This window comes from Astyanax mexicanus, chromosome 8 (assembly GCF_023375975.1).
Source record: "Astyanax mexicanus isolate ESR-SI-001 chromosome 8, AstMex3_surface, whole genome shotgun sequence".
In the NCBI taxonomy this organism is placed as follows: domain Eukaryota; kingdom Metazoa; phylum Chordata; class Actinopteri; order Characiformes; family Acestrorhamphidae; genus Astyanax; species Astyanax mexicanus.
In genome coordinates, this window is record NC_064415.1 from 23,961,679 (window position 1) to 23,980,862 (window position 19,184).

At 37.3% G+C, this 19,184-nt stretch overlaps 2 protein-coding genes across 9 annotated transcripts; one reads left to right on the forward strand and one right to left on the reverse strand.

Annotated features, from left to right (window-relative positions):
- Positions 1–86: 86 nt before the first annotated feature.
- si:dkey-19b23.7 (uncharacterized) lies at positions 87–6,955 on the reverse strand. Of its 7 annotated transcripts, none has more exons than XM_022678412.2 (8): positions 6,758–6,955; positions 3,107–3,178; positions 2,892–2,963; positions 2,358–2,536; positions 2,212–2,269; positions 1,951–2,122; positions 1,270–1,467; positions 87–759 (listed from the first exon to the last, which is right to left on the reverse strand). In XM_022678412.2, the coding sequence occupies exons 1-8, from the start codon at positions 6,794–6,796 to the stop codon at positions 641–643; spliced, it is 909 nt and encodes a 302-aa protein (XP_022534133.2). In that variant the 5' UTR covers positions 6,797–6,955; the 3' UTR covers positions 87–640. The 7 variants fall into 7 exon arrangements, with proteins under 7 accessions (XP_022534133.2, XP_007248107.3, XP_049338734.1 ...); XM_007248045.4 differs by lacking the exon at positions 6,758–6,955 and adding an exon at positions 3,764–4,114; XM_049482777.1 differs by lacking the exon at positions 6,758–6,955 and adding an exon at positions 4,025–4,099.
- zpax4 (zona pellucida protein AX 4) lies at positions 6,210–18,635 on the forward strand. Of its 2 annotated transcripts, none has more exons than XM_022678410.2 (18): positions 6,210–6,382; positions 6,524–6,573; positions 7,238–7,327; positions 8,369–8,493; positions 9,364–9,507; positions 9,586–9,654; positions 9,789–9,971; positions 10,434–10,563; positions 10,743–10,960; positions 11,983–12,136; positions 12,285–12,493; positions 12,620–12,737; positions 13,384–13,592; positions 13,974–14,091; positions 16,056–16,225; positions 16,614–16,711; positions 17,212–17,357; positions 17,709–18,635. In XM_022678410.2, exons 1-17 carry the CDS (start codon positions 6,351–6,353, stop codon positions 17,312–17,314), a joined length of 2,220 nt encoding a protein of 739 aa, XP_022534131.2. In that variant the 5' UTR covers positions 6,210–6,350; the 3' UTR covers positions 17,315–17,357; positions 17,709–18,635. The 2 variants fall into 2 exon arrangements, with proteins under 2 accessions (XP_022534131.2, XP_007248213.4); XM_007248151.4 differs by having other exon boundaries at positions 6,212–6,382; positions 10,434–10,530; positions 17,709–18,629.
- Positions 18,636–19,184: the final 549 nt, after the last annotated feature.

Here is a 19,184-nt window from a genome sequence, read left to right on the forward strand (position 1 = left end):
CTTTGAAGATTTATGATTCAGTTGGATCCACAAATGACATGTGAGCCTATGGTTAGGCTTTAGGCAAGAAGGTACTCAATCAAATCTTGTTGTAATCAAATGTATAATGTTTTAATGCCAAGATGGTCTTAAATGCACTTGAGACGAATATAGTCTCATACAATCATTCCAAAGATTTACTCTTATGTTGATTAATATTAACAAGCACAGACATCACTTTATTGCCGTGACAATGTTCACCAGTGCTTCAGCATGAGTGGATTTCATGACGGTACAAAACAAAACGGGTGAATCTGAAAAGTGAAAACCTCAACATTTGTGGAACTAATCTATTACAAATAAAGTTTTAAAATGTTTTAAGGATAAACGGTGCAAACAAGATTTGCATTACAATTCTACAGTGAGATAAATAGCACTTCTGTTATTCAGCACCAAAAGTTTTTTTTTTTTGTGGAGTCCATATCCACACACCTTGGAATAAAAGCATTTCTTTAAATGTTGGCTTTACTTTTGGAACATCTGAATGTCTGGTATCATTCTGTTCCTGCATCTGAATGATTACAGTCGTTCCTTTGTGTGCAAATTTCTTTTTGTGTTCTCCAGACTGCACCCAGTCGGAGCAATGGCAGTGTGTTGGAATTTACTGGTTTTCTGATGAGTCCAGCAGTAAAGGACTGCCACTCTTAAACCTGCGAAGCCTCTGGAGCTCAACAAGGCTCTGGAAGTGGAGTCGCCTCAAGGGGTTCATCTCATTCATAACTAGAAAGAAAGAGGGTACAAATGGATGAGTATTAAGGACAAAAATATAAAAAGCACCTCCAGTGTTTTTCTGTATTATGTTTCTTTTATCATAACCATAGATTAGGACTCTTTAGCAGATAATCACAAACATATTGGCCTCATGCCAAATGCAAGAAAAGGAAAAATAGGGTATAAAGCCTCCCAGCATTGAACTATGGAGCTGTGTTTTCTAGAATTCTAGTTCTCTATTGTAATTCCTTTTTTTCAGCATTTGGTAATGCCAGTTGCCAGTTATGTTGAATGGGCATTTCATGATTAACTAACAGAAACAATGTTGGGTTATAAAATCATCAACTTGCAGTTTAAAGGAAAAAATACTTTTACTATTATGTAGTAGGAATTTCAGAGATACGCTTTTAAAGTAATGTTAATGATAAGTTATTATTCTGTTCACTTCTTCCATTATGGTGGAGTCAATATCAGGTATAATATTCAATGTGTGTCCAGTATTTCCTGTTATACACCCACCCAGATCGTAGAAGGGTTCCTCTCGACTTCCCTCAACCACAATCATCTCCAAGAAGTTAAGGAGGGCCCCAGTGACCAGGAAGCGCTCTGGGAGGGGAAGGGTTTGGAGGTAGCGCATGTCCAGAGAGAAAGGATTGTCTGGAGGAGGCATAGTGCACAGACCCACCAACTCATTCACTACATCCCACACACGTGTTCCTGTAGGGGAAATGTAAAAAAGAAAAAAAAAACTGTCATACTTATTTTTATATGACTATATTTCTCAAGAAGTTAGAATTAAAAGGTTGTTTTTGGACTGTATTATGAAACATTGGAGAGCCCGAGTTCAGCGCTGTTTGGAGGTAGTCCTGCTAAGACACACATATTAAACCTGGCAATTACTAAATGAGCTGGATCAAGTGCTTATGAGCAGGGAATCACAAAACTGTGATGGACACCAGTCCTCCAGATATGGCTGGGCAATTCATTGATAATAATATGAAAACCAACATTCAGAACCAGAAACTGATATAATGATGTGTAATTGAAATAATCATTGGGTTAATGTGACATCAGTTTTGAATGCATACTTACCATTCACACGTGCCATCAAATAGAGATTGCATGTTTTAAAACTTTAATAGTGTTGCATACCTCATAAAAAAAAACGATATAAGCACTTTAAAGTGGAAGTCTACCAACCTTCTGAAGTTGTAGTCCAATCTGTAATAGACTTCAGCTTCATGGGTGTGTCTTTCACCAGCGAATCAGTGCCCCCAATGTTAACTAAGCGCTCATGATTGGATCGTATCCAGGCATATGGCCGGCCATATTTAGCATAACCAGCCAACAGGAAAAGGGTGCAGTTAATTTCCTGTATTTAAACACATAAATGGTTTTAATCAACGATTATTATAAAAAAAAATTCTAAAATAAGAGGGAAAACATCTTACTGTCACTTACAGGCACAGCAATCTCCTCCTCACTGGGTGATGCTGGGAGGAGATGGGAATCATTACACCTTTAGGAAATGAAACAGTGGTGGTTTCATTCAGTGGTGAGTGTGCTGTTTAAATTTTCAAACAAAGACATTTTTAAATATTCTCTACCTGTTGGTCTGCTGTCGGGGAGGCTTTTGAGGTGGAGGTTTGGGTTGTGGCTGTGGTTGAGGACCTTCCCCAGGTAAGGGGGAGCTGTCATAGTCGCTAGCCAGGCTGTAGCTGCTACTACATGTTGAGCTGGTAAAGGAGGAGGCCACGGAGACAGGAAATCCAGGAGATCGCCATCCCTATGAGTAGAAATGATGTTATATTTTAAGCATCCAAAAATATGCGACAGTCTGCTTTATATAACTTAGAGGTTGCACTAAGTAATATTCATCCTTAAAGCGTAGTTGGCATCTTATATTGGAGAAATGGGTTGAAAATGGATATGATGAAAATTGAAATAAATACAAAAAGAACAGTTTTTAATTAAAATCTTTAAAGACTGTAAGATGTAGTTTAAAAGCATGACCACAGATAGAGGCCTCTTTATTTGACAAATGTATAAATAAATCAAGTAAATTTGCTAAAGTAAGTGATAGTCCCATAAGCAAAGGGTATGATATGGCCCAGTATGCATCTATCATGACAGAAACCCACCATGTCCTCATTGACGACAGTCAGCAGCAGTTCCTCTTTCCCCCTTAACCAGGGCTGAAAATAACGAAATCCCTGCAAACAGAGGGGTGAAAAAGAAAAGCAGGAATGAGGTGTTTCATTTTCATTCTAATTACAGTTTCTCCAGCATAATATATGATCATTTTTAGCACAGTGATTCATTACTCTTGAAAATGGTTATCACTCATTCATCCAACCTGTAAAGATCCCAATATTGCCAGGTCAGTCAGGAACTGCTGCAATCTCTTCTTTAATTCTCCTTCCTTTATCTGTTACACAAACGAAAAAAGCACAGACGTAAAGAATAAGAAAAAATATAACGTTATATACACAAATGTACAGTGTGTACAATAATATAATGTGTTTAAGTAGCTTCAGTTGAATTTACACATGTAGAAATGCATGTAGAAATGAATACAGTACAGTACTGTGTGTAAGAAAGAGTGTAAACGCCGCCTGTTTTTATGATTAATGTTAATTCTAGGCTGCAGCTTTACACCAAGGTCAATAAATGAGAATTTACAGTGTAAATTAAACATTAGCAATAAAATTAGCCTTCACTGTTGCCGCCAACACCCACGCCCTGTCTCCTAGCAACGCGCCCCAAGCCTCTCAGCAGCAGCAGCTCAGCCCAGTGAGAGCAGCTGGAGACCGCCGGGCGTTAACAGCGCTAACAGCCGCCGCGATCAGGACTAAAATAATTCGGTTTTACTTTGATTATTTGTGTTTTAAATCGAATTGTATCTTGTTCAGCACATTACGAGCATAAGCAGCACATGCTGTGACACACACAAACATAGCCTTCAATCGCTGAGACATAACGAAGCGTAGATTCGTAACGTTAGATTACTTACACTGGTACTCATGTCGACCCCATGCATTCACATCGATAAGGCAGGGAGGGGTCTGTTTTGATTAATTCCGATATTAATTCAGTCAGGCTATTCCTAGCTGCTGTTAGTGCAGGCGCACTGTCACGCCTAAATTCAAGGCACACCGGCAGTTCATCTGCCCTCCTTCATTTCTGAAATACTAACTCGAGTTACCTTTTCTTTGTTTACATAAAGTTACTAACGGTACACGATTTGTCCCCTCATCCATTCGCTTTATCTTACTGAAGCCCTGGTGTGTCTCTACATAATTCAGTGTGATCAGGGATCCTCCCGCTGATCATCCTGCAGATCCACTGTCGTCGCCTGTGTAAGGGATCGTCTGAATGTGTACATTTTTGTGAAAAACGCAGAATGTGAAAACACAGCACAGTGCTGTACCTGTTGCTCCCCAAAACAATCGAAAGGGATGGGCAAGCTATTATAAGAAAGGTTGTACACCAGAGGTTCAAGTCCAGCTGAAGCACGCGTAATTTCTCTTTATTGGCTATATTCTCAGTCTTTAAACCTCTAACGAGTTGTATTGGTTTACACGTGCTTCTGATTTTTAATGTCAACATTGATGACCCCTGGTGTAGAAACAGCCATAATGACTAATGGGTCCTTCCACCTAATGAGTGCCATTTGCTTGTAGTAACTCTTCCAAATTAAATTTATTTTTAAATCCTTTTTCAACTCTGAATAAAATACATGTATTTAACTATTCAAAACATGGACTGGTCAAACTTGGGCAGCTTTTTTTTTTTTTTTTTTTTACAAGGTTTTAAGTTTGTCAAAAAAGTATTTATTTTAAAGAAATGGTTGACTGTGTGTTCAAATAATTTATATTAATAACAAAAAAAATCACTCATGTTAATGGCACTCATTCCTGTTACTGGAACCCACTTATGTTACTGGCACTTAATTCCTGTTACTTTTTGTTTTGAGTAACAGGGATGAAAGTAACAAGAATGAGTTTTAGCATAGAATTAACAAAAACAAAAGACAATCTCAGTCATAGTTACGATAAGATCAAATATACAGAAAAACAAATGAGGGAACTTAATTTTGGTCTTCAGAAGAACCAACTGACGAAACTTTCTGTTGTAGATGTGACTTGTAGAATGTTCCAAATTTGTCAGATGGGGTAAAGTGTTACGGTAACAGGAATGAGTGAAACCCAGGGACACAACTAAAATGTGTATTTTAACTTAAATATTATGGACTTATTATAAAAACAATAAGGCATATAGGCTTTGGAGTCACACAACTGCCAAAAATACATCTCTTAAGGACTTATTTATATTTTTATATGTCATGGTAAAGTTTATAGGTAGAGAGTGGGGACCGGTAACAAATACTATTTTTTTCAGTGTTCTAAGTAGATTTTTTACTAGTAGATCTTAGTAGATCTTACTTTTGCAATTAGGTCAATGTACAAGACATTATGCTTACTAATAAACAAATATTTTAAAGGTATAGTTGTGTGCACATTTATACCGATTCAACGGAATATGCATTATACCCAGAGAAATACCACTTGCTGCAGAAACATAAATCCAGGGGGTGTGGCTGGATCTGATTCAACTCCTCCCATAAATCCAAGGGGTGGGTTCAGGTTAGGGATAGGGTTATGGATAGTGTCCGATCTGCTTCAGACCAATGAAAACACGACGTTGGAGGAGTTGGATCAGATCCAGTCCCATGCGCCACCTGGATTTGTGGTTTTGCAGCGAGGACCATCTGCAAATTGGTTTTGTCCTTGTTTCAAGTTTCATGTGGGCCACATATATCCCCATATGGATTTCAGACCCCATCAGTGTCAGTGATTGGACCAGGAGTGGTTAAACATGGTTTAACCATGTGGGTTGTACACCGCACATGTACAGGACCCGTGCTCCTCATATGGACTCTTTGTGGAGTCCTTTAGTTAATAATCACATCATAGACATAAAACTTATCAGTTTGGCGCTGCAACACAGACTCTTATTTTTCACCACGTGCTCACGCAGCCAGCCTATTTTAGCTTATAAAAACAATGTGCACCCTGAAGTCAACCTGCCTCTTAAATAGAAAGTAATGCATTTATTCAGTACTCTAAAATTGTTCCTTGTGAATACATAATATATGTAAATGTGATTTGCCCAGATATGGTGTAATTAAAGTTAATTTTATTTAGCTATTATTAAATAAATCTGATTTTTTTTGTAGAGTTATCAAAATATTGGTGTTTTTTTAACCGTTTTTTTGGTTTGCGTTTTTTAATTCATCTAGATTTAATTCAATAAATTGAATATATTTAATATATTCAATACAAATGATACATTCATTTATTACCTAGGGAATCTGTGTATTAACCCTTTGAGCGGCTGGTCTAAGTACGCTTGATTAGGCGCAGGTGTGCGCAGCCACCCGAGCCTGTACGAATTATTTTTACACAATTTGACCAAAGCGGACGGGCACGTTCACGTGTTCAAAATGGCGCTAGTATCAAACCTTGTTAGCTTTTGTAGCTACTTATATCATTTCAACGCCGAGCTAAAACGCTTAATCAAGAAAAATACCTACTATAATGAGTTTAACGTCTCGCATTATGCTTCTGAGGTGAGTAATTAGAGTTTTATCAGAGAGGCTACTGTATCTACAGTTTAGACGTGTTTAACTGTGTGTTTACTGTAACTGTTATGTTCTAAAGTAATGTGTAGCGCTTTAGAAACGTTACATAAACGATTTGTTTATTTTTAGTTGGCTTCTCACGAGCCTCCCTCTCTGCTGCTCCATCTCTGTGCCTTTTGGTAAGTCACAAGGTCAAAAGTTTGAAGTGTTTTGAAGGAAGAAAGCAAAGGCTAAGAGGAATTTCCCCTTCGTCACTTGCAGTAGCAGTGACTCTAGCTGTTTGTTCACAGTGAAAGTAAAAGTGTGCATTATTAAAGTTAAAACCTTATTATTATAAATTGACTTAGCTGCATAGTTTGTTACCTTGTGTAGGTCTGCATTGTTTTGTAAGCCATTGTTCATCTTTCCTTAGTCGCACAGTTTCCCAGTGAATTCAGTAGCATTTCTGAGATGTGATGACGACCACATTGTTTAAAAAAACAAAAAGGGAAGTCTTTCTAAATGAAATCATTAATCAAAGTCACTTGACATGGCGTTGGCCTGGTGTGCCTTGTCAGCCAGGCATGACTCACTCTGAATTCTCAGGGTAATAATGTAGTCACTTCTTGACCACAACAGGAAATAACCCTGCACAGGAGCAGCTCTACACAGCCGCCAAAAACAGAGACAGATTTACTGTTTTATTACTTCATATTCTAGAATGCTTTTTCTCCGTAACTGTTCTCTATCTTTACCATTGATTGTTAGATAAGTTGTGAAATGATAAGGTCTGTAATTGTGTACGTGTGTGAGTTAAAAGCTGTCAGTGACTGTGTTTATGGTTGTGTTGTGTCCTCTGTAAAGGGATCTTTACAGCGAAGTGCCATGAACGTCACTTCTGGTTGACCATTAAGGCCAGCTTTCTGGGGAGTGAGGTGCAGTTCAGCTTTGAAGGTGAAATACAGTGTACAGTACATGTTTAACTACTTACACAGTGAGTGAATAATAAATTCAGTTTAAGATACCCTCACTGATGTCTTTATGGCTTACACCCATAAGTGTTTCCAAGTGTTAGTTGGTTAGTTGATGTTTTTTTTTTTTTTTTTCTTTTTCAATTCAAATTTTGTTCAATTCAAATTCAGAATGATTTGGTTCAGTACACTGACCATGTGTGGCCAAACCCAAACATGACTGCAATAAAAGCATTTTTTAAAGGTTGGGAAATGGGGCTGCAAAGATTAGTCGATAAAATCGCCAATGTTGATTTTACTTAATTTTTTTCGTTATTGTCGACTAATCGTTAATTTGTTACAGTACCGCATTACACAAAGTGCTGGGGACAGAAGCTCAATGGGAGATGGGTAAAAGGCTCACTTACACAGGTTACACTCAACTTTTGTGTCTCCAAAAGTGCCCAAAAACAACCGATTTATATATTTACTCACTAAAGAAAATAAACAAAAAAAAAGTCAAAGCGTTAAGGTCACATAGTACCCATATAATGTCCAGTATATTTATTTATTTATTTATTTTTTATTTAAATAGATCAAACAGGTGTGTGTATACACACCCTGCTTAGCCATGTCATAAACATGCCTCAAGTATTGTCAATTTCTAACAAAAACATTTAAGAATAAACTAAATTATCAATAATAAACAAAAGTATTGGAAAAAATTTGTAAGAACATGTAAGAAAACATCTTTTCAAACTTGATGAAAAATGTTAAATCTTCATTACAAGAAGTAGGTTCAAAATACACTTTGGGGAGAGACACTGTGCTCTGTACCTTTAATTAATGATGTGAAAGCCATTGAGAGCAGTGAGGTAGGCCCGTCACCTTTTGGTCAGTTCTTTTGGCTGTAATTCCTTCACCTGTTAGTTTCAATACTGTTTTAAAGTGTTTCGTGGTTAGTCAGCGTATGCCTTTTTGTATTTTACTTTTTCTACCTTCTCCAGTCATTAACAGACATATGACATAATTTCCTGTCTTCCAGACAGCACTGCTATCCACTTCCTGTCTAGCCAACAGGCTGCAGAATGTGGATACACTGTGGTCTTGAATTACCATGGGGATCTCGTGTTCAGGGCCTCTTACCTTGCCTGCCATGTAGACAATAAGGTATGTTATGCAACCTCATTTACTCTGCATGCATCACTGTAATATAACTTATTGTTGACATTTTTACAAAATATTGTAATAGGTTGGTTGTGGGTTTTCATCTCATCTCCTGTTTTAAAAGGGAATTCCTCCAGTGGAAGTTGAGCTAAATAGTCATTTAGTGTGGTTTGTTGTAGTCAGAATTGCTTTTACAGGTGGTGATGTTAACCAGACAGCTGAAGTCAAATTTCTTTAAACACCCTCTCCTAGAAAAGTTTTCTTAAATGGTTATAAGCATTGGCTGATGCCAATGTTTACATTTATGATTAATGAAGTTTTGTCTTAAAATGTATAATGCATACAGAATCTGCATACTAAATCAAATTATGACTGTATTTGAGAAATGTCTGTGGCTGGATTCACAAAAGTGTCTTTAGATAGAAAATCTTTTTAGACATACTTTTTTTTTCTTAACTTCATGCTTAACAAAAACAGGCTGTGTTCTAAAAAAATGTTCTTAAATATTTTCTTTACCTTATGGTGACCTCATATTTGTCCTAGAGTTGTAAGAGTTTAAATGTACACCTAAAATATCAGTTTAAATATTTAAGTAGTTTAACACAATTACAAGTGATGCTTGTTTATAAAATTATATGATTGCATTGTTTGACTGTTTGACCTTCCCTTTTTTATCACTGCACAAAAAAGAATGCAGCTCCTAGTCCATCACCATCACAGTAAAGCTGGTGTAACTACTCCAGTTGACAATTGAGTGGCTGAATTATGCTGAAATATTCCTTTAGCCCCCTTTTTGGTTTTAAAACAATTTCGAAGGTTTGCACTACTACATAAGATGACCATGTTTGTTCTCTTTCTGTTCTGTGTTTGTAGAAAGACACTGAGTTCAGACTCCAGGTGTGGTTTGTCAACAGGCAGATTGATGGACGTGTTAATGCTTACCCCTTCAAGCTTCTCTGCTCTCTAGCGCAACCCTGGAGCCCCAGAGAGATCGTCTGTGAAGAGAACTACATGGAGGTGGGACCATTGTGATGTCCTGCATCATGCTTGGATTGGGAATAAGACAAAATATCTTTAAATGATCTTTCTCTAAAGGCTTCAGTTCAATGGCACTTCCCAGTTGTTTTGCAAGGAGGAGTGAAACGGCTTAATCTGCTGTCTGAGGTACATGTAATATGCTGCTATTTGTGTGTACAAAAGCTTCAGTCTATAAAAAATAACTAGCCTTGTTTAAATAGCTGATGTATGCTTTCATGCTCTTAACCTGTGATGTTCCTTTGCTGAATACATCAATGCAGGCACCTGAAGACCGAGCTAAGCGACTTAGCAAGAGCCGTGTGGTCTTCTACAGACAAGGAGATGCCCATCAAGCATCTCAATCAATTCAAGAGGCTGCAGTTTTAGGGTACCACATTGTGTCCACAGATACCCGAATACTACTACGCAGTGCCTACTCTTCTCCATTGTCCTATACACTCAAGGTTTGAATTTACAGAGTCTGTCTTCACATGTGGTAAAATGTTGATTAGTTTGTTTTTCCGGTCTGAATCAGTAAATTTGTTGACTTGTTTTATGTTTTTACTATCTTTTAATCTGGCTATGTATTGTTTTTTAATATCAGATTAATGTCAGATTGATTTAAAAAAAATCACACACATCCACATTTGCTGCACAGATAACAAGTGTTACTTTGCACTGCATCATCCTCAACAGGAACCGGCGACTGATTATCTTGACTAAATTGAAAAACAAATGCCTTTTTAATTTTTTTTCCTCTCCTCCTCCCCTGTAGTAGTGTTACCTTGAGTACCCAAATATTACATAATTGGAATGGGTCTATCTCTCAAAGTTATGCATAAACTTATTAATCATATACACACAGAAATATAATTGTGCTTTAATTAATGCGTCTATTCAGCTTTTTCCCCCTCTGTGTCCATCAGGAACAAGACATCCAGGTGGAAGCCGTCACTGCGGTCATCACTATCCTGTTCGAGGGCATGTCCATCCCAGTTGAGATTTCGATGGCCTGTGCAAAGAGTTTAGCAAGTTTTACTATACTGGAGCAAGAATGTGTGCATAAATTGTTATAGATGCTAAGTTTAAATAGGGAATCCTATTTATGGCTGGAAAAGAAAAAAGAAAAACGATTTCAGCAGTAGCTTATACATGTGAAATTTTAATTACTGGTTAAGGGCACTTTTCAGCATAGTTCTGACAACTGTTAATTTACCTTCTCTCGTTCTCCTCAGCTGAACCTGTGGTGGATGGCCTTTACATACTCTCAACTTTTCCCCTGATCCTTTCTTCTCTGGTGCAAGGCTGGTTTGGGAATGGAGGGATGCGGATGGGAATTGGTGAAAGAACGCTGAGTGAGTGTGAGCTGCATGAAGGTGGTTATGAAGCCACCCTGAAAGGTCAGACAGTGGAGATCAGAATTCCATCTGGGGCACAGGGAGCTCAAATAAAGGTAAATACTGTAATGATCTGTAGATTTTAGGTTGACCCGAGTTTGATGATGGTACTTGCTAACACTTCTTACTGCCTTCACTAAGCATCACATACCATCTCTCCTGTGATGTGATTCTCACACATGCTAATAGCAGCTCCTTGACACCTGCAAGTCATATACAGTGTCTCAGAAAATGTTTGGGGACCTTTTGGAGGGAAAAATAAAATGAGACCGAGGAGAGAGTGTTTCATTCAGTGCACGCTGATTGGTCTCTCATTATGCTTAAACCTGTCAGACATTTTGAATGGTCTGTCTTTGAGTTTAGTAGATCTATTTATCTATCTAAAATGTTGCCACCTTCCTGAAATACATTTTTACAAAGTTTGATGTCTGCTGGCATTGTATTTATTGTATTTTTCTTTTTTTTTGTAATTCTTTATTTTTCCAGTGTGTACTTCTAAGAATTGACATTCACAATGTACTTTTTTTCTGATATCACATTTTTTATGCCTTCAACATAAGAAAAAAACGTATACAAAACAATGAAAAGTAAGTAAAACCGAATTTTTTACATTACATATTTTTCATTGGCTGTATTCATTTATTCTTCCATTACTGGGGGATCAGGTATACGCCATTTCCTTGTTACAGCTTTTTTACTTGCAATCAAAAGAATTTTCCACAGATATCTATTTAATCCTATAGCTTGAGGACTGATCTCTCCTTAAAAATATAATGTCAAATCTCTGGTTAATTCCTAAGTCCGATATTTTTTGTAATGTATTGTGCAAATCTGACCAATAGGACCTTAATTTTGGGCATCCCCAAAATAAATGCCAATGTCCAGCTTCCTGACCACACAGTTGCCAGCATTCCCAGTTTTCTCCAGGTCTCTGTAATAAAATAATGAGTTATACATTTCCACATGAATTCCCTCCAGTTATATTGTATATTTCATACAAAAAAAAAAAACTGCAGAATAATAGAATTTCAGCTTTTTTTTCCCTAACCTAATCTAGGTCTTTTATTGATACCCACAGAGTGGTGTCATACAGGGCCTATATGCTCAGTCTCTGTCAGTGGATCTCTTTTTCATGCATCACTGGGAGGATATGATCTGGCTTCACACTCAACATCGCAGCCTCCAACTCCTCCGGACACCATACGTGCCTCAAACACCAACTCTCATTAATAGTGAGTGACCACTACTATAACTAAAATCCAACAGATACCTTTATTCATATATATCTACCTGGATATTTGGGTCTAAATGCTTGTGGCACCCATCATTTGTACATAATAAGTTAACTGCACCCCTGGGGTGTTTGTGTTCTCTCAAAAGATACAGATTCATCAACCAGCATGTTCTCCATCACTTTGGGTGTGTTTGCTGCTGATGTATCACTCCACAGTATAACAGTTAAGGATGAAACCATGACCTGGAAGGAGGCGGGGCACCAAGGTCTTCACTTGTTCCAGCTCCCTTTCAGCAATGGCAGCCATGCCTATACACTTCAAGTCCCCTTTTCACACCGCCTGGTCACTCAGAAGGTGGATCTTTTGCATTTATAGTTATTCTCCTTTTATTTCTCTGGTGTTTTTGTTTTATATAGGGCATGTTATTGTGCAGTGCACAGTTGTCGCTAGCTCACAGTACTCTTTGGTGTTTATGTTCAGGGTATTAGTGTGCAGTACAAGAGATACATCCTGGCCTTTACCTTTGACTTCATCATCTTTCCAGCAAAGCAGCGCTACAGCTATAGTGCTGATGTTGTGTGTGATGTAAAACAACCAGGTGAGCATTTTCGTTTGATGCATTTTGTTTCCTGTTTTTTTTCTTTTAGCCTAAAATAATTAATTCTCAGTATGTAAACAAATTGTATTAAATAAGTAGTGATTTATCTAGAGCCAAATTAACTAGAATTAAGTACCACACAGCTTGGAAGAGGGAAAAAATGTGTGAAGAATAGGCTGTGTGTTTATAAAGAGAAATGCAATATCCTTTTTTTTCTTCTTCTTCAGATGTGCATATGCCTTGTTATGAAAATAACATGTATGCTTAAGTTTAGTCACAAATAACACAAAGTACCTCTCAGTGGACAGCACAAATGTAAAAAAAAAAAAAAAAAAACATATGGCAGAATCACATCCACATTTATTGCAGGAGCCCCATGCGTATTACACCGGCCAGAGCAACCTTGTTTAGCTTTCTATCCCATGACATATCATGTTATTGTATATATCTAAAGATAGTTATAAAACTAGAGACAAATAGAGCTTTTTTCAATTAATTATTTCCTCAATGTAAATTCTAAAATGCTTGGGCTCTTAAATACCAACTTTGCTACAACAAAATGAAACCATAATGTTGGTATAGTAGTCTCAATGTATGCTGTGTTTCCTATAAATTTGTAATAATTATTTCTTTATTCTCATGTCAGGTGTTTCCGCATGGCTAGAGGGCAAGTGTACAGAAGGAGGGATTCTGGTGGTCCTGCACTATGGCTCTGAAGATGTGCAGTGGGAGCTGTATGTGGGGCAGCGCATGCTCGATTGGGAGCTTGTGCGGCTTGGTGATTACAGGCTGAAGAGTAAAAATGATTACTTGAGTGTGGAGATGCCTTTGTACAGCCCTGGCATGACTTATGAGGTGTGTGGAAACAGTAATGATAATGCAACAACAAGTGACATTCATACATAATGTAGGGGTGTCCAGTGTTCTCAGCAAAAGACTGGTGTGGCTGCAGGTTTTCATATTAGCGAAGCAGAAGCACGTGGTTGTTTTAAAAACTGACCAACTGATTAAACAAGTAAAATTAGATAAGCTGTTGGTTGTTTAAAATGAAAACCTGAACCCATTCTGACCTTTTGTGAAGATTGAACTCCCCTGCAGTAATGAATTACAGATGTTTAACTTTGCTGCCATCTTGTGGTCAGTCACTGAAGGAAAACAGTTTGTATTCTGTTCTATTCAGTGACTCTACTGTTGCTTGTGTAACATATACTGATTGATGATTTTGTGTACGTGCAGGAGTTCAGTTTAAAAGACGTAGTTGCTAAGGTGGAGTTCAGTGCTGTGAATGTGGCAACTTTCAAGGTGGAACACTCTCTGGTTCAGCGCTGCAAGTTTCCAGTCAGAGATTTGCTGGGTAAGTTACATGTACATTTTGGGAACCTGTAAATCTTTATTTGTAAGTGCGTCTTTGCCTAGTAAAACTATGTAACATAATAAATTGCAATAAGGTTTGGGACTTATATTATGAAAAACAATAGCATGTGATTCATATATGTGCACAGTGTTTGTCTAACCATTACAAAATCATTCCTTTCAGAAGGTAATTTTCTATATACATCAACCGGAGACTGTAAAAAAGATGGTCATTGTTCCCATTCATTCAATGAAAATGAACCCAAAAACAACAAATCTTCCGCCATGTTTGTGATCCTGAAACTTGAGTCTGTGCAGTAGAGACCAGAGGAGGGAGAAAGACTGTTGAGAGACAGCCTGCTCATTTAAATAAACCCACCCCTGGGGGCTGCCTCCACCGAGCTATACACAGTCTATGGTCCCACCCATACAGTCCCACCCCGGCTAGGTGTAACCCAGCCCTTTTACAAAAACCACACCTTTTTGAATAGAGCTGAAGAACGTTTTAAAAAACGAATTCTGTGGGGATATAAAAATTTGACAATGTAAGCAGAGGCTACACTAGCTGTTGCATTTAAATAAAGGAGGTAGAATTACAGGATATTGGGGGAAAAACGTGATTGAAAGTTGTCTGTTTTGGGTGGGGTTAAACAGCTTTCTGCAACCGAACAGCAGGGGGCGCCCGACCTGTGGTGGCTTTACACACAGTCTATGGTATCAACAATCCTCTGGTTTGAATAATCCAGTTTCAGGTTAAATAGAGTGTGCTTGAGTTTAACAAATACATATTATTGAAGATATCCAGAATAACATGGAACCAAACATCTACAGACTATCTCTAATATAAAAGTTTTATACATTAACAATATTCTTTGTTGATTGTAGTGTGTAAGTTTACTTTGTTTTGTTACATGTAATTGAAGTCTGTTATTTTCCCACATCTGCTCTATTCGTATGTGATGTGTACACAAACGAAGCAGAACGTAATTACAATATACTGTATGTGATTGTAAATGTTGGTACTTAAATCTTCACACAGTACTTCAGATATACTAGCTTAAAGCAGCTTTATGTGAAAATGAATTTATTTCTATATATTTATCCTCAATAGTCAGGATTTGTAGCTAAGATTTTAAACCATCGCTAAAAGACACACTCTAGGTGACATTTGATGACCTGAGAGGTACAGAACTGTCACTAAGGGTACACATCATGTGGCCTGATGTGGTAGTATGGCTCAGGTTACAAAGCATTATCCTGTTTTTATAAATAGTCAGTGAGCCTTTTAGTACAGTGCGTCTTATGTATAAATTTTAAGTCAGGTTGTAAGGAGCAGTAAAGCCATTCTACTGAAGTGCAGTGATATTCAGGCATTTCAGTTTAGTTTCCCAGCAGTGAGACTGGAGCAGTATTAGCATTAGCTGCTAACTGATATTTCCCTGACCCCGGCTAGCATTCTGGACTGGTTAGCTGCTAATGCTAACGCTCCAGCCTTAGTACTGGAGAAATTCAATAATCTAAGCTTACTGTGATTAAACGGAAGTGCTTTACTCACCCAAATGAACAGATTTCAGGAGAGAAATCTGTGTGGATTTACATCTATTTGACTTAACATACAAATGCTGTAAATTGCATTTTTTAAATATTGATTTTAATCTATTTGATAACTGCTTAACAAACCTTTTCCTTTTTATATGTTTTTTTTCCCTCCCTTTATTTGTCATTGCTGCACATCTGTACTTTTAACATTGATAACGCTTGGCAGATCTGCCTTCTTGTTTTCGTGGAAGACGCATCCTTAAGAAACAGCAAATAAGCAATCTAAACACTGCTAGAAATGAGTCAGCATTGGTACATGAATGCATACATGTACAATACAGAGAAATTACAGGATGTTTTACTGGAATACACTTAAATGTCACAGTCCTCATATGACACATTTGAATTTTTTTGCCCCATGTTTAGTGTGCCTGCCAGAAAGAAGAATGGTTGTGGTTACAGACACGACTCGCTCTGTTCCTCCCACCAGTCCCAACAGCACCACTTTGCTAGATCCATCCTGCGTGCCTGTGGCCACAGACAGCACCAGAGCTCTGTTCAACTTCAGCCTGGACTCCTGTGGCACCACTGTGTCTGTGAGCTTAAACTAGGAAAGCATACACATGCTAGAGATCAGGCAGAATTTAGTTGTTTAACTGCTGGAAATGATGTAGCCAGATGTTTGGGACTGTATTCCAGGCAGATTCCAATCAGATTCTTTTATGTTTAGCAGAAGCTCCTCCAGTCAGTCTTATTAACTTTAGATACGACTTATGTTTTAAACAGATTTTAATGAAAAGTTATATAAAAGTAATTTGGTGTTATACCAGATTAATTTTCACACTATACAAGAGCTATTGCATTATGTTGTTTGACTCAAGATCATGGTATCACAAGGTATTAATGCTTAAATATTGGTCAGCAAACTTTATGCTAATTACTTCATCACATCAATATGTAACTGATGTCGTTGTCATCATCCAGGTGGAAGGCAGTTATCTGCTGTATGAGAATCAGATAAGATATGCACAGAAGTTTGGTCCAGAAGATGCTCCCATTATCCACACTGATTCACCGTTCAGGTAATACATGACTCCAACAAACACATTATATACACAAAAAAAGAGAACTGTTCTCTCACTATAGTGTGAAGTATGTTTCTGGAGCCCAGCATGTCTTTCCACTTAAAATAATTTGACACTTGCTAATTACTCTACCTGAGAAAACATTCGGATAAGCCAAAAGTCATGGCACAGGAACTAGTTGCTTCATGCCCAATGGAAGCTACAGAACATAGACCTGATCGCTCTTCTTTTGGTCCCCTGCAATAATTTTGATGTGTCTATTGTAAGTGTTAAAGCCTTCTGTGCCATAATCTGTTCTCTGTACACAATGTGTTTCTTGCATAATGCTATCCCATGACTTGGCGTATACTTCAGATCTTCAGATAAACCTTCAGATCTATTTGTTCATCTTCTGCTAAATGTTACTGTGAGGATTTATTTATTAATTTTTTTAAATATATTTTATATATCCTTTTATGCTTCCTACTCACTTGATCAACTTTGGAATTTCACAAAAGACTGACACTGCAGTGCCGCTACCCGGTTAATGACACTAGAACAGTGGCTGTCCATCTGCTTCCTGATACAACCATCAAAAGTCCATCCTTGCCTTGGACATGAAGCCCGAGTGAGACACAGCATCACCATCAGTCTCTCCTCAGAGGTATCTTTACTCAGTTTGTCAGACAAACTGTATAGAAATTGGAATTAATTTTTTTACAGCAACTTTGCTGTTTAAATTATGGTATGATGGGATAGTTGTGTACTCTGTTGTTTCCTACTAACAAGGCTAGAATGGCTAGAAGGTTTGTTTTAATGTTAAATGTTTGTAGGCTTTACAAGCATTTAAAGTTTTAAGCAATGATATTCTAATTAATAAAATTTCACTGAGCCACAGTCTATAACCATGTCCTCATAATGCATATTTTACACACTGCATTTTTTTTCAGCATTGGTACACGTAAATGTGTTGGTAGTTATTTCCCCATCCAAACATCAACTTTTGTTTACATAGATTCCAACAAACCGAGAAGCCTTTGAGTCCAGTGTCTTCACTATGGGGTATGAAGATGAGTGCTGCAGTGAGGAAACAAATACAAATAAAATTGTGATGTGGTGTTTTCAGCAATTAATAAAGTGATTTTGTGTTGTGGTAAAGTGAAATGTCTACAAAATGTGATGCAATAAAAACAAAATGCGCACAAGAAAGATTTGGGGATTGTCTAAATTTACATGCTGTTTAGTGAACCTGCTAAGCCTAAGAAATTGCTGATGTCAGTTTGATAAAAATGTAAATGGTACATAGTGTAATTAATGACAGTGTAATTCATTTATTGATGTGGAGCACAGCTGATAATTTTAAAACTGAGATCGGCTGATTTTAGTAGTAGAGTGTTTCTAAAATATCAGAAGTTGTAAACAGGAAAAAATTGAGTCCCTTAATTGTAAATAGCTACTAGATTGAAATCATATTTATTAATTTAATCACACTCATCTAAGTCAGTGGTACATCAATAATATTTGTTATGGTTTTTATTTATGACTGGCATGTTACGCTGGCATGTTAACAGCATCAAAATATATTATTTTACTTTTTTGGTGGCCAGACTTCCAGTTGGGATCTGAAAACCACAAGATAACCTAAATGGCAAATCTCTCTCTCTCTCTCTCTCTCTCTCTCTCTCTCTCTATATCTCTATCTCTCTCTCTCTCTCTCTATGTATATGTATGTAATCTTGGTATGTTCTCCTCCTGGCTTGTGATCATCCAGCTTCCTCTTGATTTATATTCCAGAAGTTTTTTAATTTGGTAAAATCAAAGAAACTTGTCATTTTGAGATGGTCTCTTATTTTTTCCAGAGCGGTGCATACTTTTTGTGTCTGACTTCTTTTAACAGGAGCTTTAGTGTGCTGTGACCCACAATTTATGCTACAGTAAAGTCTGTAGCCTGATGGAAAAAAACAACAAAAAATTAATCCAGACCCCAATAAATGCCTTGTCACTGTCAAAATGTCTTCTCCTGACAGTTGGCTTCAGTTTTTGGTATTTGGTCAACATACTCTCACCTTATTTCTTTCATTAATTAGTATGTCAGTATTGACTTTGTATATCAGTCTTTTAATTATTGCTTGCTTTGGGGCTAAAATATTTTTGATATTTAATACTTTTACTAAATTACATTTCTGGAAAAAATGGTATAATGAATTCAAATTAACTTAAGTCTTTTAAGTGTCAAAGACCAGACATATTACCACCCTTGGCAATAGATCTCTTCACCTTTGTGTATGAAACTTCACTGCAAATAGACATCAGATTGTTGGGCTTGTTGCTAGCCTAGGTTAAATTATGTTTGATCAGTTTTTGTCCAGGGTTGTTCTAATGTAATCTGAGTGTAGATACTTTTGACCACATAAGTGTATTTTTGGCTCTATACTTTCACTTTTGAGAGACTGACTGTATCCACACTTTGAAGTAGTGCTGGACGATATGG